This window comes from Rhinatrema bivittatum, chromosome 18 (genome assembly GCF_901001135.1).
Source record: "Rhinatrema bivittatum chromosome 18, aRhiBiv1.1, whole genome shotgun sequence".
Classification (NCBI taxonomy): Eukaryota; Metazoa; Chordata; class Amphibia; order Gymnophiona; family Rhinatrematidae; genus Rhinatrema; species Rhinatrema bivittatum.
The window spans coordinates 44,833,396-44,852,916 of record NC_042632.1 but is presented as its reverse complement, the minus strand read 5'-3'; the positions used below and the strand labels follow the sequence as shown (position 1 = coordinate 44,852,916).

Sequence of the window (19,521 nt, the reverse complement as noted above, 5' to 3'; positions counted from 1 at the left end):
AGCAAGCCCCAGACAGCCCGGCAAGTACCAGAGCCAGAAGCAAGTCTCCTTCCCAGACCACTGCCAGCTCTGCCAGTACCAAACCCAGGAAGCAAGACCCCATCCCTGCACACGTTCTCCAGACCTCCAGCCAGCGTCTGCTTCAGAGTGAACAGAGGGATATCGCCTGAAGTTGGAACAAGGGGTAAGTAAGTTAGTGGGAGCACCAAGAGGAGAGGATTACCTTATTGGTTACTGGAAAGTATCAGTAAGTACTGCTTGGAGAAATTTTTAAAACTTAAAAGTATTGGGGAGAAGTAAACTATTGAGGTATATTTAGTGTGTTCTTGTGTTTTGTTTTAAATAGGTAGCCAGAAAGTCAGGCAACAAAAAAGTTTGTTTGTTTATATTTCCCAACACTCCCACCCACCCCTAGTTCATCTTTTTATTTATAGGCAGGTGTCACTTTCACACTTAAAAAAAATATTCAACCCCGAGATTGATGCCTTGGGAGCTTCAGACTCCTTCTCAACCAAGAACAGGCTAGAGTCTACCCTGGGAGCTTATATTCCTGCTGCACCAGTCCAGTACTTGTCCAACCATGTGGGGGAAAAAAATAAATCACTGAAAGTTGTATTGTCTTCATTTGCTGGCAGGATGGTATAAACCCATGTGCCTGGACTGGTCAGCAAAATAAGGAAACTGGAATGATCCTAATTCTTTTTCTGGGTCTGTTTAACCCATTGACTCCCTCCATTTTGAATCAACCTTTCCAGATGCCCAGAAGGCTGCAAGAGCCATTGCCAATCCAAGAGCTAGAGGAACATTTCTTTCTAGGTACCCTCAGCATTACTTGTTAGTTTTCAGTAAACACTATTTTAAGTGACAGCTGTACACCCCCTTTCCCTAGGCCTAAGTACATCACTTCTAAAAACTGGTCCGTGATGCTACCTAAGCCAAGGGGCCAGTCCTTAACTTGACTCTCTAAACAAAAGGGTTGCAGAGAAAAATAAAAGGAGCATGTATACTAAAATGTATAAGATTTAGCCACCAACTATGAAATACATTGAAGTTATGCTTCTCTGATGGAATGTTAGCAAATTAATAATTTAAAAAAAGAATAAAGTTAAAGGAGGTTTATTGCTGAGTTGGGTGAAAGTACTTCCTGCTTGGACAACATTTTATACCCAAATGGACACCAAGGGAACTTCTCTTGAAGGAAGCTTGCTGGAGACATCCATTAGTGATGTCAGCCAATGAAGCCAATATGCAGAAATCTCTGCTCTGCCACTGCAACAGAAATAGAAGCTCCCACAAGCAGAAATACACTTTAAGGTAAGCTGCTTTTATCTGCTGCTGGGATCAAAAAAGAATTCTGCTGTAAATTTCTGTATCACAAAAAAAATGGAAAGATTCAGATCTATATTTTTTATATATATATATATATATATATATATATAAAACTGTATTTTCCTTGCCTTTGTCTCAGTTTGCTTCACCCCCTCCCTTTCCCTGTTACATGTTAATATGTAAACCGGCATGATGTGCCTTTCTAATGCCGGTATATAAAAGTTATTAAATAAATAAATTAATTAAATAAATCTAAAAAAATGAATAGCATTTGAAGGAGAAGAAATCTTCAGAGTTCCAAATACACAGCAAGTGAGGAAAATTTCTGTGCGCTAATCCCTGCCATTCTCTGTCGAAAACAAACCTTCCATTTTGTTGGTAAAACTCCTCCTCAAATTCTCGCAATGTTTTCCGTAACTTCTTTTTTTCAGCTCTTGCCTTCCAGAGTTGTTCTAACAATTCAGGCCTAACAATAAAACAAAAAACAAAAGATAACTTATTTAGGAACAGCTGTATTTTCCTTTCAAGTAAATTGAAACTCTAGACACAAACACAAATGACAAGCTAGTTCTGTATTGCTTTTCTTTTAAAGGCATGTTATCTCTCCACTATGGAAGCTGATTGTATGGAAAATGGCAAATTTCAGAACACCAGTTTTTCTTTCATTAACCACTTGCTTTTCAAAATAATTGGATTTTTAAGAAATAGAAAAAAAACAAAAGAAAATATATATCAAAGAGCAGTGCTGTATGCATGGAGCAGAGTGGTACATATATTTTTGCTTGGTTTTGAAGACTAATGACTCTTCAAATGTGTTTCAGTGGCCTCTCCCTAATCAACAATCTTTTGGGCTAGTAGTGTATTCCACTTAAGAACTCAGCAAGACATCTCTGTGAAAAAAGAAAAAATCTGAGCAGAGTCCAAAGTGGTTCTCAATCATATGCAATTCCTCCCTCTTCTAGAGGTGAGAAAGCCAGTTCCATCAGAATCCTCAGACGTCTCATGATCCACAACCCCTTGAACATTACCAAGGACAGCCTCCCTGCAGCATTTGTTTGCCATGTCTGACAAATGGGACGCCCGAGCACTTGATCCCTACATTGCTGCTTTGCCTTCACTGGGCGCCCCTGTAGAAAGGTCTGCAGGCCTTCCACCTAGGAGAAGGAAGATGGATGGATCTATACCGGAGCCCACAGGCCCAAACTTCTTTCTCCAACCTCTCTCTTCAAGAAGCTTCTGCCCTCAGGAACAAGGGAGGAAGAGAACTGACCGTTGCCTTGCCTCTCACTCCTCTCCAGAGACACCATAGGCCGAGAGGATGTCCCAACATGGGCAAAAGCTGTAGCAGTCAAACCGCTTTGAGTGTCTAAACAGCGCTGACACAAAATAGAAAGAATGAGGATTGAATTGCTATCAGACGGCAGGTCTCACAGATAACACGGTGCTTGGACCTGTCCTTCCCCGGCGCCTAGCTCTCCTGAACATCGACTCTAGGCGGCCTCCTGCACACACACCAATGCCACCCAGGCAATCACTCACCCCCCCTCCAGGACCCTTGCAAATATGCGCTCAAAACAAGGTCGTAATCGTATATGCACAAGTACATTTATTATTTATTTATTTTTAGTTTTTATATACCGAGGTTCCTGTATAATATACATATCACCCCGGTTTACAAGGAAATAAAACTTACGCCTCGTAGGACGATTTACATTGCACTATTACATGCTCGTATAGGCCATGGTCATATGTGCACTAGTATCTGAGCAAATATACCCTCAAGTTTAAGTTACAGTCTTATGCACATAAGTACCTGCGCAAATACGTGCTCAAATCTAGGTCACGGCCTTATGTGCACAGGTCCCTGTGCATGCAACCTCCACACAGTGAGAATGCGCGCACACGCTTATGCACGCAGGAAAAGAACCGCTGCCGCGGCTATCACACAGCTAAGCAAAGCCTGCCTGCACCTTCAGCGTGTTTAGTTCCCAATCTGTTCAACATCTGGCACCCAAACATCAAAGGCCTGAAGAGCTTCTCAACAGTTCAGGCCTCTTGACTGGCCGAGAATCCATGTAGACTGGGGCCAAGAGCCAGCATCCCCCGCTGCTTGTTCTGCTAAACAAGCATTGCACATAAGCAAATTAAAACCGGCAAAAGACCTCTACCAAAATCAGAGATTCCTCCTTGGTTGCAAGTGCCTCTCCTCACCTCTGCTGAAAATAGTTGAGAAGGGGCTTCCCCTGCCTCTCCCATAGACACTGCTAGGGAATCGAAAATGGCAGTTTATGCACTGATGGGGAAAGCCTCAGCGCTAGACTCCCATCACCCGCAAGACTCGTTCTACCAGTGCAGCCATACTCAACACAGACACCCCACCCCCCCCCCCCCGAATTCAATACTGCTTTGCCACATGCACACGCAGCTCCTCCCTGCACCCGTGGCACCACCAGCACCTCAACTACGAGCAGGGGAATGATCCCTCAGCGCTACGGAGTCAACATCCAGTCTCCGCTGCAGGCAGAGAAGCTGCTGAAAAGCCCCATCACTGAGCTTCCCAAGCTGCTAAGATAGGGCCCCCCCCCCCGAACCCCGATGCAGATTCCTCTAACTAGTTTCTTGTACTCTATTTATTTATTTTTACTTTGGGCACAGACACATAGAAACCAATACTTTCCATTGGTGCAGAAGATCCGGTTCCAGGAGCGCAGGCCACATGGCAAATCAGAAAAGTGTCAGACCATTGGCGATATCCATCTCCACTCCTTTTGCCAAACTTTAGCAACCCCAGCCCAGGACAAACTATATAAAAGGGATACTTCCTTGTTCCACTGGGCTTGCAGTGCAGAACTGCCAGCAGGTTCCACCGCTGTCTTGTGGGGGATGAGGGAGCTGGACCACCAGATGTCCACCCCATGGACCTCAGAACTGAGCTATCAAAAGGATCACCTACCTCCTGCTCATCTCCCTCAAACCAGGGAGGATGGCCCTACCAGCTCACAACCCTCTTGGAAGGATCTAGAAATTTTGTCTTTTAATCTTTTTTATCCCTCCCTCTACAGGTTTTACACCATCTACTATCTGCTGAAGATAGAGAAATATGGAGGGGGCTGCAGGTGGAACACTGTTATTGAACAAGCACTTTTCCTCGATCCAATTCTTTAATCACCCAATCAGATTTGTCTGACAAACTTCCCCTGGTGAATCCATGCCTCATGTCTAGCAACTTTCCTGACTATAGATAGTGCATTATCCTTTCCTTCGGCAGAGTCTACATTAATTTTCCCACTACCAAGGTGAGGCTAACCTGCCTGTAGTTTTTAGCCTCCTCTGTTCTATCACTTTTGTGAAGCAGGACCACCACTGCTCTTCACCAATCATGTGGCACCACTCCCATTTCCAGGAATTTAGGGAATAGGTCATTCAGTGGACCCGCCAGCACATCTCTGAGCTCCCTCAATATCCTTCGGGCTGCAATCACTGAAGCCACCCCTTGAGCTGCCGTATACACCAAATCATAGCCAGCATCCATCAGGAAGGCAGCTCCTGGCTTCAGGTATGGGCCATTCTCTCCCAGAGCTTCCTGGGCTAACTGTAATCCAGCCATGGCCACCATACAACAGCATGCGGAGATTTGGAGATTCATGGCTATGACGTCAAAGGCCTGCTTTAAAATAGCCTCAATCTTCCGATCTCGAGTGGCTTTTAAAGCCATACCTCCTTCCATCAGAATGGTGGTCCACTTCACAGCACAAACTAATGCGTCCACCTTAGGAAAATGGAGTTGGTCCCTCACGTTAGGATTCATAGAATACAATTCCTCTAAGGAGCTACCTCCTTTAAAATTATCCTCAGGTGCACTCCATTCTAAATCTATCAGCTCCTGAACAGCCTCGTGCAGAGGAAAAAACCAGGATGCCTTGCACAAGCTGATCACTACAGGGTTCCGCTTCGGATCATTGGCTGCTGCCGGCAAGATCTTCTCACACCCAAGGGCTTTGTTCTCCATCTCCACCTGCTGGTTGGAATGCACAACCCACTGGTGTGGACTGGCTTACCTGGATGAAGAGGAAAGCGGAATTGGATTCAGACCGCAATCAACATGAGCCCCAACTTTTATGGTCTACGGATACTGATATGCAGATAAAAGGGAAAAAGTAAAGAACTTTTTCTATGATCAAATTCAAAAGCAAAGCAAGTCAGTATTGTAAGAATTTTCAGGAAGGCTCTTCACCCTGTAAAAATGTTACTAGCAGTAATGTTTTGTGTGTTTGACAGTTGTTTGGTTTTTGATTGTAAATATTACTAACCTTATCATAAAGAATGGGGGTAATTGCACAGACTACCCAAAAGAGAAACCTGAGGTGACCTACATGGCACGGTAGATATTACCGTAAGAAGCTTGCTGGGCAAACTGGATGGACTGTTTGGTCCTTTTCTGCCCTCATTACTATGTTGCTATATCCTGTTATCTGAGAACCTCATTTCCTGCTCTAGGCAACAGCCTGCAGGGAGGGATGGCGTGATGCTGGCATGAAAAAGCTAAGCAAAGCTACTTTGTTTCATAATCCAATCCCTCCCTGCCTGTCATTTCCTCTCTTCTCCCTTGGATGGAAGGGATGATGCAGAAGTGGACAGAGCATACAGCAGGGAAAAACTACTAAATTTAAAACTTCTTGGCAGCAGGGGGGAAAAAAAAAACAAAACAAAACACAGTCCTGCTGCTAGATGCCAATTAATTGAGTTTCCTGGTCGGTTGCATGCCTGATAAGATTTTATTGTACTTTCATAATTTTACATTTCTAAAACATGGTACTGCTTTCCTTTTGATTGTACATACATGGAAGAGGCTCGAGTGCTAGACAGTCTATGGTCCATGGTTATTTTATCTTGATGTTCTACACCATCAGGTTCTGAATCTTCAGCTTCACTTGAGATAGACTGTGGTTGGATAGCAGGTTTTAACAGATCATTTATTTCTGATGATATACTAATACTTTCTTCCTCTTCTTCCTAAAGAAATGAGGTCAAGCCGGACAAATATTTCACAAAAAGGCTACATACAATGCAGAAACTGATATAATGTTAAAGTAGTGTTTCAAACAAAGCTGATATAAAATCACTCATGTTGAAGCAATCTATGAATGAATAGTTTTTCAGTAGAAAACACTTTTTATATATAAACTTCATTTTTTCCCTAATTATTTTAACCCCATCACCCTACACAGCTTGCCTGGTAGCACAGGTATTCTTCCCTCAGTGCTGCTTTATGGCTGGCAGATATTATCACAGTAGAAGCATTCTTTCCTCTTGCCTTAGACTTACCTCTGCAGATCTTAGCAGCAAAATACCACAATGAAAATATATTTCTCCATATTTTTGGGGTTAGATTATGCTATAAATAATGTATATAGAAACATGGTAGATGGCAGATACAGACCAACTATCCCACCCAATCTAACCAATTGTCTTCTACTTTGATTGGTGAGCATATTAAATTCCCATACTTAAACCAATAGCAATTCCCCTCCCATGTCTTTTATCCAACCTCTGTGCCTACCACTTCCCTCTACATCTCTCCCAAGAATTTTCAAATTTCCATTACAATGCTGGCCTTCACCATTTCCACTGGTAAGCTATTCCAGGTCTTATCTTATTTTCCCTTGCACCTCTCTATCATTGCTAGGGAAAGCTGGAAAAGAGAGAGTAGACTGAGCAGATCCAATGTGTCAGGACTGGCATTGCCTTGAAGCGGTGAATGTGGGAGCAGCAAACAGGAACCTCATTGATCCAAACAGTGACCCACACCTTACAGCAGGTTTGTAAGTGTTTTAAATCTTTAGCGCTTTGGATCTAAAACAAGGGTGGGCAACTCTGGTCCTGGAGTGCCACAAACAGGTCTGGTTTTCAGGATATGCCCAATGAATATGCATGAGATATATCCCTCATGCATATTTCATGAGGGTTAAAACCTCGAGCACTTCCAAGTGTTGCACTCCCAGCTGCACTCTTACATCTGTGCTAGCTCTTATTTTATTTCGATTTGACGAGGACATAGGCACAGTAATCAGACTTTATTATAGAGCTTTAATCAAAGAAGCATTTGGCAAACACAGTCCTGTCCACTCTGCAGAAGAAACAAATTATACAAGATCACTTCCTTACCAAGCAAGAAAGGTACAATACAACAAAGCTTTATGTTTGAATTTTAACAATTCTTTGATGTGTACCATCAGAACACTGTTGTAATACTGTCGTGTAGTTAAAATAAATTACCTTGATTTCCTCAAAGAAATGTGCAGTTTCACCTTCTATGATTGGTTGCAACATCTGACCCCGCCGCTTTGTTGATGGTGATCCCTGTAATAGTCATATTGTGCAGTTTGTTATAAATTATCACGACAATCATGTTAATTTTTTTATAGCATGACAGACTATTAACTGAAAACAGGTCTACATTTTTTTTTTATTTTATATTTTTGGATGACCTTATCCAGCCTGATGCTTTATCAACCATCACATCTGTCATCTGGTTATTTACTGTGGATTCTTAAATACTACAAAAATATAGAAAAAAGTTTCTTCAAGGTTAAAAAAAAAAAGAAAAGGGTTTTGTAAAATATGGGTCATCACCCATAATGCTACATGCATCTACATACTGTAAAAATGTTGCACTAAATATCCAAAGTCAAGGAATTAGTAATTATCTCTAACTGATATATCCATCCCTTAAATAATGATTAAAGGAAACAATTCCTTCACTTGACTATTGAAATGTGATGGCATATGTAACAGGTTTGTACTCGTGTGAAATAGGAGGTTGATTCCAGAGTCACATGGCTGGCCCTTAGGAGTAATACACAATGTACACAAGAAGAGGACATATCAAACAGTTAATCTCATTTATTAATGTATACCCCAATAAATTCTCTCTAGCACACTCATCCATCACACATACACACAAAACCAATATCCAATATTCATCAATGACATAAGATATTCTAATATTTATGTCTTATAGTATGATTTCTAAACTTTAAAGATTTTGAAAAACACTGATGTCAGTCCTGACAGTGTTTTTCAAAATCTTTAAAATTTTGAAATCATACTATAAGACATTATAAATATTAGAAAGAATATCTTATGTCATTGATGAATATTGGATATTGGTTTTATATGTGTGTGTATGTGTGATGGATGAGTGTGCTAGAGAGAATTTTAATGTTAGATAGGTAATTGGGGTATACATTAATAAATGAGATTAACTGTTTGATAAGTCCTCTTGTGTACATTGTGTATTACAGTAAGGAAGAGGTAGTTTGTTTTTTGACCCTTGTGTGACTATACCAGTGGCTCTTAGGAGTGGCAGAAATCATGCTTTCTGAAGGGACAGTGCAGCAGACATACTTTTAAATGAGATCTGATGGCAGATAATGGAGAATCATCAGATTAGCTCTGGTGGAGACTGTCCCCAAAGCACAGATCACTGACATTTATTTAGATTTAGTTCATGCCTTTTCATTGGAAGGAAAATTACATTCAGATACAGTAAACATTTTCCCTTCTCCCAGAGGGCTTACAATCTGTTTGTACCTGAGGCAGCAGAGAGTGAAGTGACTTGCCAAAGGTAACAAGGAGCAGCAGCAGGATTCGAATCCTAGCTTCCCTGGTTTTTAGCCCATAGTTATCCACTAAGCTATTCCCTCCAACCCACATGGGCTTTTAAGAGTGCAAAAGGGACAAGGAAGAAAAAGGTCAGAGACCACACAACATAAACAAATATGTTATTTTTAGAAAGTTAAGTTGGTCACATATAATTAGACAGCAGGATAAATCAGCCACACAAGTGAGGTGATTTCATTTGACATAAAAAGCTCTCTCAGGAAAGACAACATGTGTGGACCATCCTATGTAGCTTCCCGCTATGCAAAATTTCCTCTGTCTTACTAGCAAATAAACTTCAGCTCCTATGTGGCTGATTTATTTGTCCATGAAGAATAACTGTTAAAGGTGAAAAACTTGGCATTCTTCATGGACAAGCAGGATAAAGTTAGACATACAAGGGGGGCTTCCTAAGTTGAGCAATGTATATGAATGGTTTGTTATTTTGTTTAGGGAGATCATTGAAACCTGTACTTAAAGCCAGAGAATGGAGGAATAAGTTGAAGGAATTAAATACGCTTCACAGAACTGCTTCAAAGGAAAATTGGTTCTTACCTGCTAATTTTTGTTCCTGTAGTACCACGGATCAGTCCAGACTGTGGGTTGAGCCTCCTGTCCAGCAGGTGGAGACAGACCAAAACTGTGAAGGTATCCTATATCAGGACAGAGCCTACCCTACACCCCTTCAGTATAAAGTACTTTCAAAGCAGATATAACTTCCCAAAGATCAAGGAAGCAATAAGAAAAAAACTAACAAATTGAACAAGTGAACAATTGAAAGGATTCTGTATGAATAAAAATGCTCTTGCATACAATTTTATTTTCATCTGTTAGATGCTTCCGATGCCTTTAGTAATAGTAGACAACAAATCAGATAATTGAAAAAACCTGGAGAAAAAGACAGAACTTTCGAGCGGACGTATCAGATCTAGTACGGGCGGGTGTCTGGACTGATCCATGGTACTACAGGAATGAAAATTAGCGGGTAAGATCCAATTTTCCTTTCCCTGTTTGTACCCGGATCAGTCCAGATGTGGGATGTACCAAAGCTTCCCTAATCAGGGTGGGACAGAGATAGTCCTGCTCGAAGAACCTGCCACCCGAAGGAGCCAAAAACTGGAGCCTGCACATCCAGACAGTAATGACGAGCAAAAGTATGCAGGGATTTCCAAGTAGCTGCCCTACATATTTCCTGCGGAGAGACCGATTGATTCTCCGCCCAAGAAGTAGCCTGAGACCGTAAGGAATGAGCTTTTAAGCCTTCCAGCAGGGGCAGACCCTTACAGATGTAAACAGATGCAATGGCCTCCTTTAGCCAACGCGCGACAGTGGCCTTGGAAGCCTTATTACCTTTATTTAGCCCACTCCACAGAACAAACAAGTGGTCAGAGACATGGAACTCATTTGTAACCTGAGGGTAACGCAGCAAGATCCGTTTCACATCGAGGCGCCGCAGATCACCCCCAGCTGTATTTGCTACTTCTGACGAAGAAAAAGCCGGAAGTTCCACGGACTGATTGACATGAAAAGAAGACATGACCTTTGGCAAGAAAGAGGGTACTGTCTTAAGGGATACCCCTGAATCCGACAAATGTAGAAAAGGCTCTCTGCATGACAACGCTTGGAGCTCTTCTGGCTGATCAAATGGACACCAAGAAGACTGTTTTGAGAGTCAAATCCTTGAGCGTAGCCCTCCTTAAGGGCTCAAAAGGAGCTTCGCGGAGAACAAAGTTAAGACTCCACGAGGGACAAGTAACCCGGACCAGAGGATTCAAGCTACCTTGAGGAAACGGACGATATCCGGATTAGCCTCCACTGAATAACCGTCAATGTTGCCTAAGAGGGAACAGAGAGCGGAGACCTGCACTCGCAAGGAACTGAATGACAACCCTTTGGCGAGACCGTTCTGGAGAAAAGAAAGGACCTGGGAAACTGGAGCCTTACGAGCCAAGATACCCGAGGCGACACCCGCATTTTCAAAACCCTTCCATACTTGGACATAAGCAAGCGAGGTAGTCGGCTTCCTGGCCTGCAATAGAGTGGATATAACTTCTTCCTTATATCCCTTCTTTCTCAATCTCCGCCGTTCAAAAGCCAGGCCGCTAGACAGAAGCGATCCACCTGATCAAAAAATACAGGACCCTGCCGAAGAAGATGGGAAAGATGACAGAGGAAGGGGGTAGGAGCTTGTCTATAGCCCTCCCCACTTGGGAGTCCCGCCTCAGGGGACTCCCATTCCCTAAGGAGCATCAGCTTATGCATAGGGTGAAAAGGAAAAGTACATGGAAGAGCCCTAGGACCCACCAGGACTGGGTCCATGTTGGCAGGCATTGCGGCCGTAACCGTATCCTGCCGGGGGCAACTCAATTCCCAGTTCCTGCAAAATGAAGGGAATGAGTGGTTCTAGTTCCTCCTTTTGAAATAAGAGTAGCACCCGAGGATCATCGTCCCCCTCGAGGGGGGGGGGGGGTTAGGAAGCAGCGGGTCAACATCCGGATCTGGAATAGGGACTGGCGGCGGCTGTGGCGGATCCAGAGGCAGCAGGATCCCCTGGGCCACCCTAACCGAGCCCTGGCCCTCCGGTGCCTTCGGAGGTTGCGGAGGAGAAATTTGCGGGTTTTTTTGGTGGGGGCGGGTCCAGGGATGGATCTTCTTCCTGCTATAAGCTGGCTAAATAGGACTTGTGCATAAGAAGCACAAACTCTGCGGAGAAACAAGACAGACTTCCCGGGAGGGGGGTAGGGAAAGGTCAGGCACCCCCCCTCCAGGGCATGAGGGGGGCTCAAATCTGGAGGAGAAACTAAAAAAAAAAATTGGGCTCACCTTCCTCCTGCACATCAGATTCTGCATTTGAGCCTGCTTCCAAGATGTCTGCCGTTCCCGCGGTTTTCTGGGCCAGGAACGGCCTGGCCATGCAGCAGGGAACTCGCCCCCAGGTCGCTGTGGGCGAGGGGACCAATGAGGGACCCTCCCCACCCGGTAGGCACCCTGAACAGAGGCCTCCGCGGGAAAAACGTGTGGCAGACTCTCCACATGCTTTACAGGCGCTGGAACTGGGTATCAGTGCTGAAGAAAAAAAAATTGCTAAAAAAATAAAAACAGCTGAGCTGTGCAGGGCTGAAGTCGGTCAGCGGAAGCAGCGACTGAACTCTGCACGCTGCCAGAGCTGTCCACAGTTCTTAAAAAGTAACAAATGCAGCCCTGCTTGTACCTTTTTTTTTTTAACTGCTTAGCTAAGCCAGGGGAAAAACACTCCCTGAGAGAGTACTGTTTTACAGTGGACAGCTAGATTATGGGGGAGGGACTGGACCACCAGTATCACCCCAGATGGTCACCGGGAAAAAGGGGCCTAGGATGGGCAAACCCCTCCCCTAGGCTCCCAGCAGAGCGAAGAGACCGAACTGTCTCTGTGAGGAAAAAAAGGGAGAAAACTTTTTTTTTTTTTTAAACAATAATTTAATACTTGCTTGATCCAGACCAAAAGTAAAGAAAATCCCCTCAGGGAAACTAAGGGAAGAAGAAGAAGGGGAACCGTAGATTCAGCTGCCTGCACCTGCTGGAGACAGACTAATACTGAAGGGGTGTAGGGTAGGCTCTGTCCCGATATAGGATACCCTCACAGTTTTGGTCTGTCTCCACCTGCTGGACAGGAGGCTCAACCCACAGTCTGGACTGATCCGGGTACGTACAGGGAAAACTGTTTTATTGCCAGGAAGCATTTTCTAGGTAGTAATGAGCAATGGAATGGAAGACTAAGCGCATCCGTTTTGCAGATGTACTTTATGGAAACAGAGTGAAGATGTACTATAATCCTAACCTGATGGGATTTCATCTTACTTTGAATATTTTAACCTTACTTAAAGCAGTAGTAAGAGACAAAAAGACATCCAAGTTGAAAGGGCCTTCTTTGCAACTGAAAAAGCCCTCTTTACTAGATTAATTTATTTTAACAGCTGTGAGGATTTCTTGTGGGATTCTGTTCTCTCTGAATATAGCTTTGCTCTTCTGTAGACCAATGTGTGGAGAACCTGCTCACCCTTATTAGAGTGAAGTTTTAGAAAACAAGTAATACAAAGGATTCAAATGAAATCTGGAAGCTATTTTGGGAGGAATTCAGGATGCATTTTCAAATCTATTCCATTACGAAAGATCTGAAGATAAGGACAGTTCAAAACAAGAGATTGCAATTCACTTACCCTTCTAGCACAACTGCTATTAACAATAAAAAAAACAAATCTTTCAAAGAAAGGAATTTTAGATCTGTTGTCTGTTACCCATGGTGGCTTCAAGGGCTGATCAAAACCTACATTTAGATAGCAAGGAAGAGACTGATCCTTTATTGGAGGTTCAGATGTGTGAGGCCTTTTATGAATTTGGTAATTATGGATTGATGGGAGATAGGAGCACCACCACATTCATAATGGTTTGCTGCTAAAGCAACAAAGTGACCTCTGATGGAGTTAGTTTTCAATCCAGACGGTTTAAAAGATATTGGAATTAAAAAACAAAAAAAAAACAAACCAAAAAACAGGATAATTACAGGATTTCCTGACCAAAATGTGAGCACCAGACAAAAAATCTTTTCTATTTAATGTTGTAAGACTTTCTGGAAGAGTTTCCATGAAATTGGAAGAACCTTCTTTACTTCAGAAGGCAACTGTATAGATACTAGCTGGCTTTCAACATCCATGCTGTCACAGCCAAAAGACTGAAGATTGAGATGCAGAAGATTCGTTACAATGCTATTGGTTGTTGAACTAATAGGCATAGGTCCATCAGCTGAAGATTGTACCTGGCTTCTTTTTCTGACCTTGGGGAACATATAGGCACAGGCAGACAATTTGGAACATCATGACTGGGGGAGGGGGGGGAGGGGCTAAGCACCTGACACACCAATCATGTTGGTCTGTTAAAAGACATCTTTTGAGTGCAGCAAGAACATCTTTTGAATAGTTTCTCAGACATTGTGAAGAAGCCCGAATGAAGCTAAGTCAAACTCAATTTTGAAAATTAAAAGTTTAAGCTTTTTTTTTTTTTTTTTTGGAGACTTGCAAACTGAAAAAAAGAAAAAAACTAAGTAATTTAGGGAAAAAGAAAAAACATGTCATGACCACATTGAAGAGAGTAAAAATACATCCATTTGCACAAGAGGAAGAAAAATGACTGAGGAGATTTGCATAATGGGCAACTGCATGGGAAGGTCCATTCTGACAACTTATTCCATCTCCATGCCATCAGATGTCACTTTATTTATGCGGCTGACTTTATTCTGCTTGTCCAAGGATAAACATTTAAGAAATTTGATCAAATAAAAATTAAATGCTCTATAGTCTCAGCTGCTGAGCATCTGCCATGACTGTAACCAACACTTCAGTTCATGAAGTTATCTGCAACTGGTAGTACAAACCTGAAAGGGGATGGAATACGTGGCAATTAATATTTAAGGGAAAGTGGGTCCTCAAGAGAAAAAGGGAAAAAGTCAGCAGCATGAGGGAAACTAAGATGCCTTATAGAGGTAGATTGCTAGGTTCTTACGTTTTCAGAGCAGAGAAATGGCTTATAGAATACTGGAAAAATGTAAAACGTCTGATTTACTTACAAGAATAGGGGTAATGCTCGCTCTTGTCAACATTTGTTTCACAAGGCGGTATCTATCATAGAGAGGCTTAACAACTTGTCTTTCTTCTCTTGTAACCTATGGTGAAAAGAAATATGAAATAAGGTTATATAAATTGGTAGCTCAATTCCAACCTGACGACAAAAAATTAACATGACCAACATGTAGTGCAGTGTAGTAGGGACAATTTTGATCTCACCTTCAGAATCATACAGGTGATATTTTAACTTTGAATAAAGAAATATATGGACCTTTATTTTGCTTGCCTGTACATAGGGCAACCATACTAATTTCAACCTCACTGGCAGTCTATGATCCTTGATGCTTAGAGTCAAGGAAATTAAAAATGGAAAAAATTCTGGTCTTCAGTAAATATGGACTGAAAGAAAAACTGGTTCTTACCTGCTAATTTAGAGTCTCACAGATCAATCAGGACTCATTGGTTTTTCTTCCCTACCAGTCGGATGAAGATAGAATAAAAGCTTCACTGCACTCTTGGTGATTAAGCTACTGTGCCATCAGCAGTAAGAACCAATTTTACCTTACTTAGCGTCCCACAGACTAGCTCAGACATATAGGATGTATTCAAGCCTCCCTAAACTGGGCAGGAACCTGCAAGATCCACTCATAACATACTTGGCATCAAATAGCTCTATGTCTGGCACCCAAAGATCCAAATGGTACTGCTTGGCAAACGTATGTAATTAAAACAAGGTAATCCCAAGCCCTGGGGACTCATCCACAACAAATGCTACACTTGTAGCATTAGTTGTCTTTCTATGGTAAGGAACACTTGCCTACACTTGTCTCGAAATGGGCCTCCAGATACTCCAAACTTTGAGAGGGATCCAATTTGCCCTTCACAAAATTGACTACCCGACCTCAACTTTGTAATAGAGCAACCACCCTGCCTACATCACAATGACAATCCTCCTTGGATGTTGCCCGGATCAACCACTCATCTAGACATGGGTGTACTAGAATGCACGACCACCATCACCTTGGCAAACATATGAGGAGCTGCTGCCAAGCCAAAAGGGACAACCTGAAATTAGAAATGCTCTCCTAAGACTGAAATTTGAGGAACCTCTAATCTTCTTTCCGGATAGGGATATGCAGGTAAGCTTCCGAAAGATCCAAAGATGACAAACTCCATTCCTCACTACCGCAATTTCAGACAGAAGAGTTTCCACCTACAACCACGCATTGACCTTTAAATCCAAGATCAGAAGAAACATCCCCTCCTTCTTGGGCATCACAAAGTAGATGGAGTAATGCCCTACATTTTCCCTGGCCATGACAGGAATCGCTGCTCTTAAGAGGAGGAAACTCCAAACTGTTGTGATCAGCAACAGAAATAAAAAATTAAAGGTCATCCAAGATACTTTTAAACATATTCATCAAGTTATTCTATTTTTAACCTGGGTCAGTTTTATTAAAGAAATATGATTTTAACACTAAATAAATTAGTCCAAAGATTTAAGCATAGGGGAAATTATTTTTTCTTCATGTACCCATCTTCATCATTTTTGCCTCCCCCTGATGGTTAATGACAATAGGTGTAGCAAGTCCTCTTAATCTGAAATTAGTTTCTTTCAAGGACCTAAACCAGGGGTGTTTAAACTGGTCCTCGGGTCCCCCCACCCAGAGAGTCAGGTTTTCAGGATATCGCTAATATGCATAAAAAATATTTACATATATAGGAAGTACTGCATTCAAATAAATATCATGCACATTCATTAGAGATATCCTGAAAACCCAACTGGCTGTAAGGGCCCCCAAGGTCTGGTTTGAGCACCCAAGACCTACAAAATAGGCTTTATCTGCATTTTATATAAAATCTTGCTGTTCAGCAGTCCTGATAACTGTTTTCTCTTCATGAATAGTTGGCCAGCTGATCCCTGGAACAGCAGTTTAAGATATGAAATACAGAAACATCTTGAATTTCTATTGTGGTTATAGAGAATTTCAGTAAAGATGAACATAGATGATACTGAACTGCTGTGAGATTATCACAAATATCCCAACTTTCTCTAACCCTCATTGTAGGAAGGAATAACTCATTTGGATAGAAGTGCTGAAAATTGCAGAGCTCTGTGATGAGATTAACTAAATTATTTCCAGAATCTGTCAGATTTCTCATAAGAACCTAAGATATGCCATACTGGGTTAGACCAAGAGTCCATCAAGCCTAGTATCCTGTTTCCAACAGTGGCCAATCCAAGTCACAAGTACCTGGAGAACACCCAAACATTAGACAGACCACAAGCTACTATTGTTTATTAGTTACCGTCATAGCAGTTTATGGATTTATCCTCTAAGAATGTATCCAAACCTTTTTTAAACCCAGTTACACTAACTGCTGTAACCACATCCTGCTATGACACTAATTAATAAGCAATAGCAGTTTGTGATTTATCTAATGTTTGGGTACTTGCCAGGTTCTTGAGACTTGGATTGGCCACTGATGGAAACAGAATACTAGGCTTGATGGACCCTTGGTCTGACCCAGTATGGCATATCTTAAGTTCTTATGTAAACTCAACCCAATGCCTCAGCAATGGAAACCAAGAAAAGGTAAGAAGATAGACTGAAAAATCTAGCTAGTACTGCTGATTTAAATTCCTCTTCAACATATTAGAAAATGTTGTCAGTCTTTCCTTATTATAAATTAAGAGATTTTACTCCAAAAGATATTAAGGATACTATAAAAATTAACTTAAGTGAGAATTTATGGTTTTTTCTTTGATTTTTTTTTTTTTTTAATATTTTGTGGAATTAATTTTAAGAGGTCCTCAATATGGGACCTCTAAGATTCTTGGATCTCTAATCAGGCCAGCTAGATGAGTGTCACAGTGGAAAAAGTTTTTAAGTTAGGCTAAGAATGCTGTTTCTATATGCTGTCTTATGATATAATGCTGCAATGATGCTGTTAGATTTGCCCCATGAGCCTAGCTAGAACAAAACTGCAAAACTTCCTATTTTTGAGGGAAGAAAAACATGACATGATGCCTTCTACAAAATGGAGCATAAGGGATACGTAACCTTAAGACCTAAGATAGCTGATAAGGGATATATGGTAAGATATAAAGTGATTGGTAGTGGGGGTGTGCTATAGCATTGGATGATGTAAACTGGGAAATAAAAAGATGATTGGGTTGTGAATGGTAGACTGGACCCATGAATGGTTAAGGGCATAGCAACTGAACATTAGACTATGATGCAAGGAAATACGTAAGGACATTGCAACATGTTGATTGGTTCTGATATGTATTCAATGAAATGTATGATTTAAATAAAGGGAAACAGGTTCTTACCTGCTAATTTTCGTTCCTGTGTACTACAGATCAGTCCAGACTCCTGGGTTTTGCCTCCCTTCCAGCAAATGGAGAAAGAGAAAGCTTCACTGAGACTGGCATATAATAACCTGGTGTGCCACCTGCAGTCCCTCAATATTCCTCGTTCATGGGAAATAATTGCAATCCCCAATTCCTATCAAACAGGGTTCAGCGGGTTACCTACACCTATCAGCGAAAGGTAGATACGCTGATCCATTTAGTGTAGCGCGTGTGCAGCCCCAGACATCTAAGGGCATCACAGACCTGTTATTGCTCGATCTCGTGTGGCTGGATGCCACTTGTCCCTCTAAGAAGTTGGACGCCAACCACTGGGGGTCGAGTAACTAGTTAGCATGGAAGAGTCTCGGTCGTTATCGGAATTAACCAGACAAATCGCTCCACCAACTAAGAACGGCCATGAACCACCACCCACAGAATCGACAAAGAGCTATCAATCTGGAGCCAAACCAAGATAATGCTAAACCTAAAACAAATACATCCCCCCATAGAACCTGCTCCTCCAAATGAGCAGAAGGATGTGGGGAAAAAACCATTAATGGGAACAATCCTTTCAACGAGAAAAAACAGCAGAAGCCTGTGCCCTTCTTCAGTCTATTTACAAGAACAGAACAGATTGAGCAGACTCACCAATCTTCTACCCTTCAATGGGCGGGATTCTGGACTGATCTGTGGTACCTCAGGAGCAAAAATTAGCAGGTAAGAACCAATTTTCCTTTCCCCTGTACATACTCAGATCAGTCCAGACTTCTGGGATGAACCAAAGCTTCGCTAAACAGGGTGGGACCGTGAGAGTCCTGCTTGAAGTACACTTTCACCAAAGCCCATAGAATCCTGAGTTTGAACAGCCAAAAGGTAATGTCTGGAGAAAGTGTGCAAAGACTTCCAAGTAGCAGCCCTATAAATCTCCTTGCTGATGTTCTATCCAGGATGCTGCTTGCGAACGAATGAAATGAGCTCTCAACTTATCAGGGACAAAGCGACTGACATATGTAAGCAAACCTATTGCCTCTTTCAGCCACTTCACTATTGTGGATTTAGATGCTTTTATCTCTTTGCACCACTCTATAGTACAAAAAGATGATCTGATAGTCGAAAGCTATTAGTGAACTCAAGACAGCGCAGCAAGACCCTTCTTACATTCAACAGTTTCAACTCCCTCACATGAGGCAAATACATGTCCAAATTTGGAAAAGCTGGTAGCTCCACCAACTGATTCAAAATGAAAAGACAATACCACCTTAGGAAGAAAGGCGGGAAACTGTACCACAAGATCCCATCATCTGCAATCCTCAGAAAAGGATCCCTGCATGAAAGAGCCTGTAGCTCCGAAATCTTCCTAGTAGAACAAATTGCAACCAAGAACATAACCTTTAAGGTAAGATCCTTCATAGCTGCCCTCCGAAACAGCTCAAATGGCACCTTACACAACCCCTTCAGAACCAAGTTAAGGCTCCAGGAGGGGACACACCTTCCTCACTGGAAGCTGCAAATGTCCCTCTCCCCCGGAGAAAATGCACCCTCTGCCTTGCCTTATAGCCAACCCTGGCCTCCTGC

At 42.2% G+C, this 19,521-nt stretch overlaps 1 protein-coding gene across 5 annotated transcripts in view; it reads right to left on the bottom strand.

Moving 5' to 3' along the window:
- FAM13B (family with sequence similarity 13 member B) overlaps nucleotides 1-19,521 on the bottom strand; it is a 119,891-nt gene that overhangs the window by 3,697 nt on the left and 96,673 nt on the right. For all 5 annotated transcript variants that reach the window (XM_029584018.1, XM_029584019.1, XM_029584020.1 and 2 more), the window contains 4 exons: nucleotides 14,591-14,686; nucleotides 7,606-7,689; nucleotides 6,170-6,342; nucleotides 1,694-1,795 (listed from right to left, as the gene is read on the bottom strand). In XM_029584018.1, coding sequence (XP_029439878.1) covers nucleotides 1,694-1,795; nucleotides 6,170-6,342; nucleotides 7,606-7,689; nucleotides 14,591-14,686 — 455 coding nt within the window. The remainder of the gene's footprint in view (nucleotides 1-1,693; nucleotides 1,796-6,169; nucleotides 6,343-7,605; nucleotides 7,690-14,590; nucleotides 14,687-19,521) is intronic.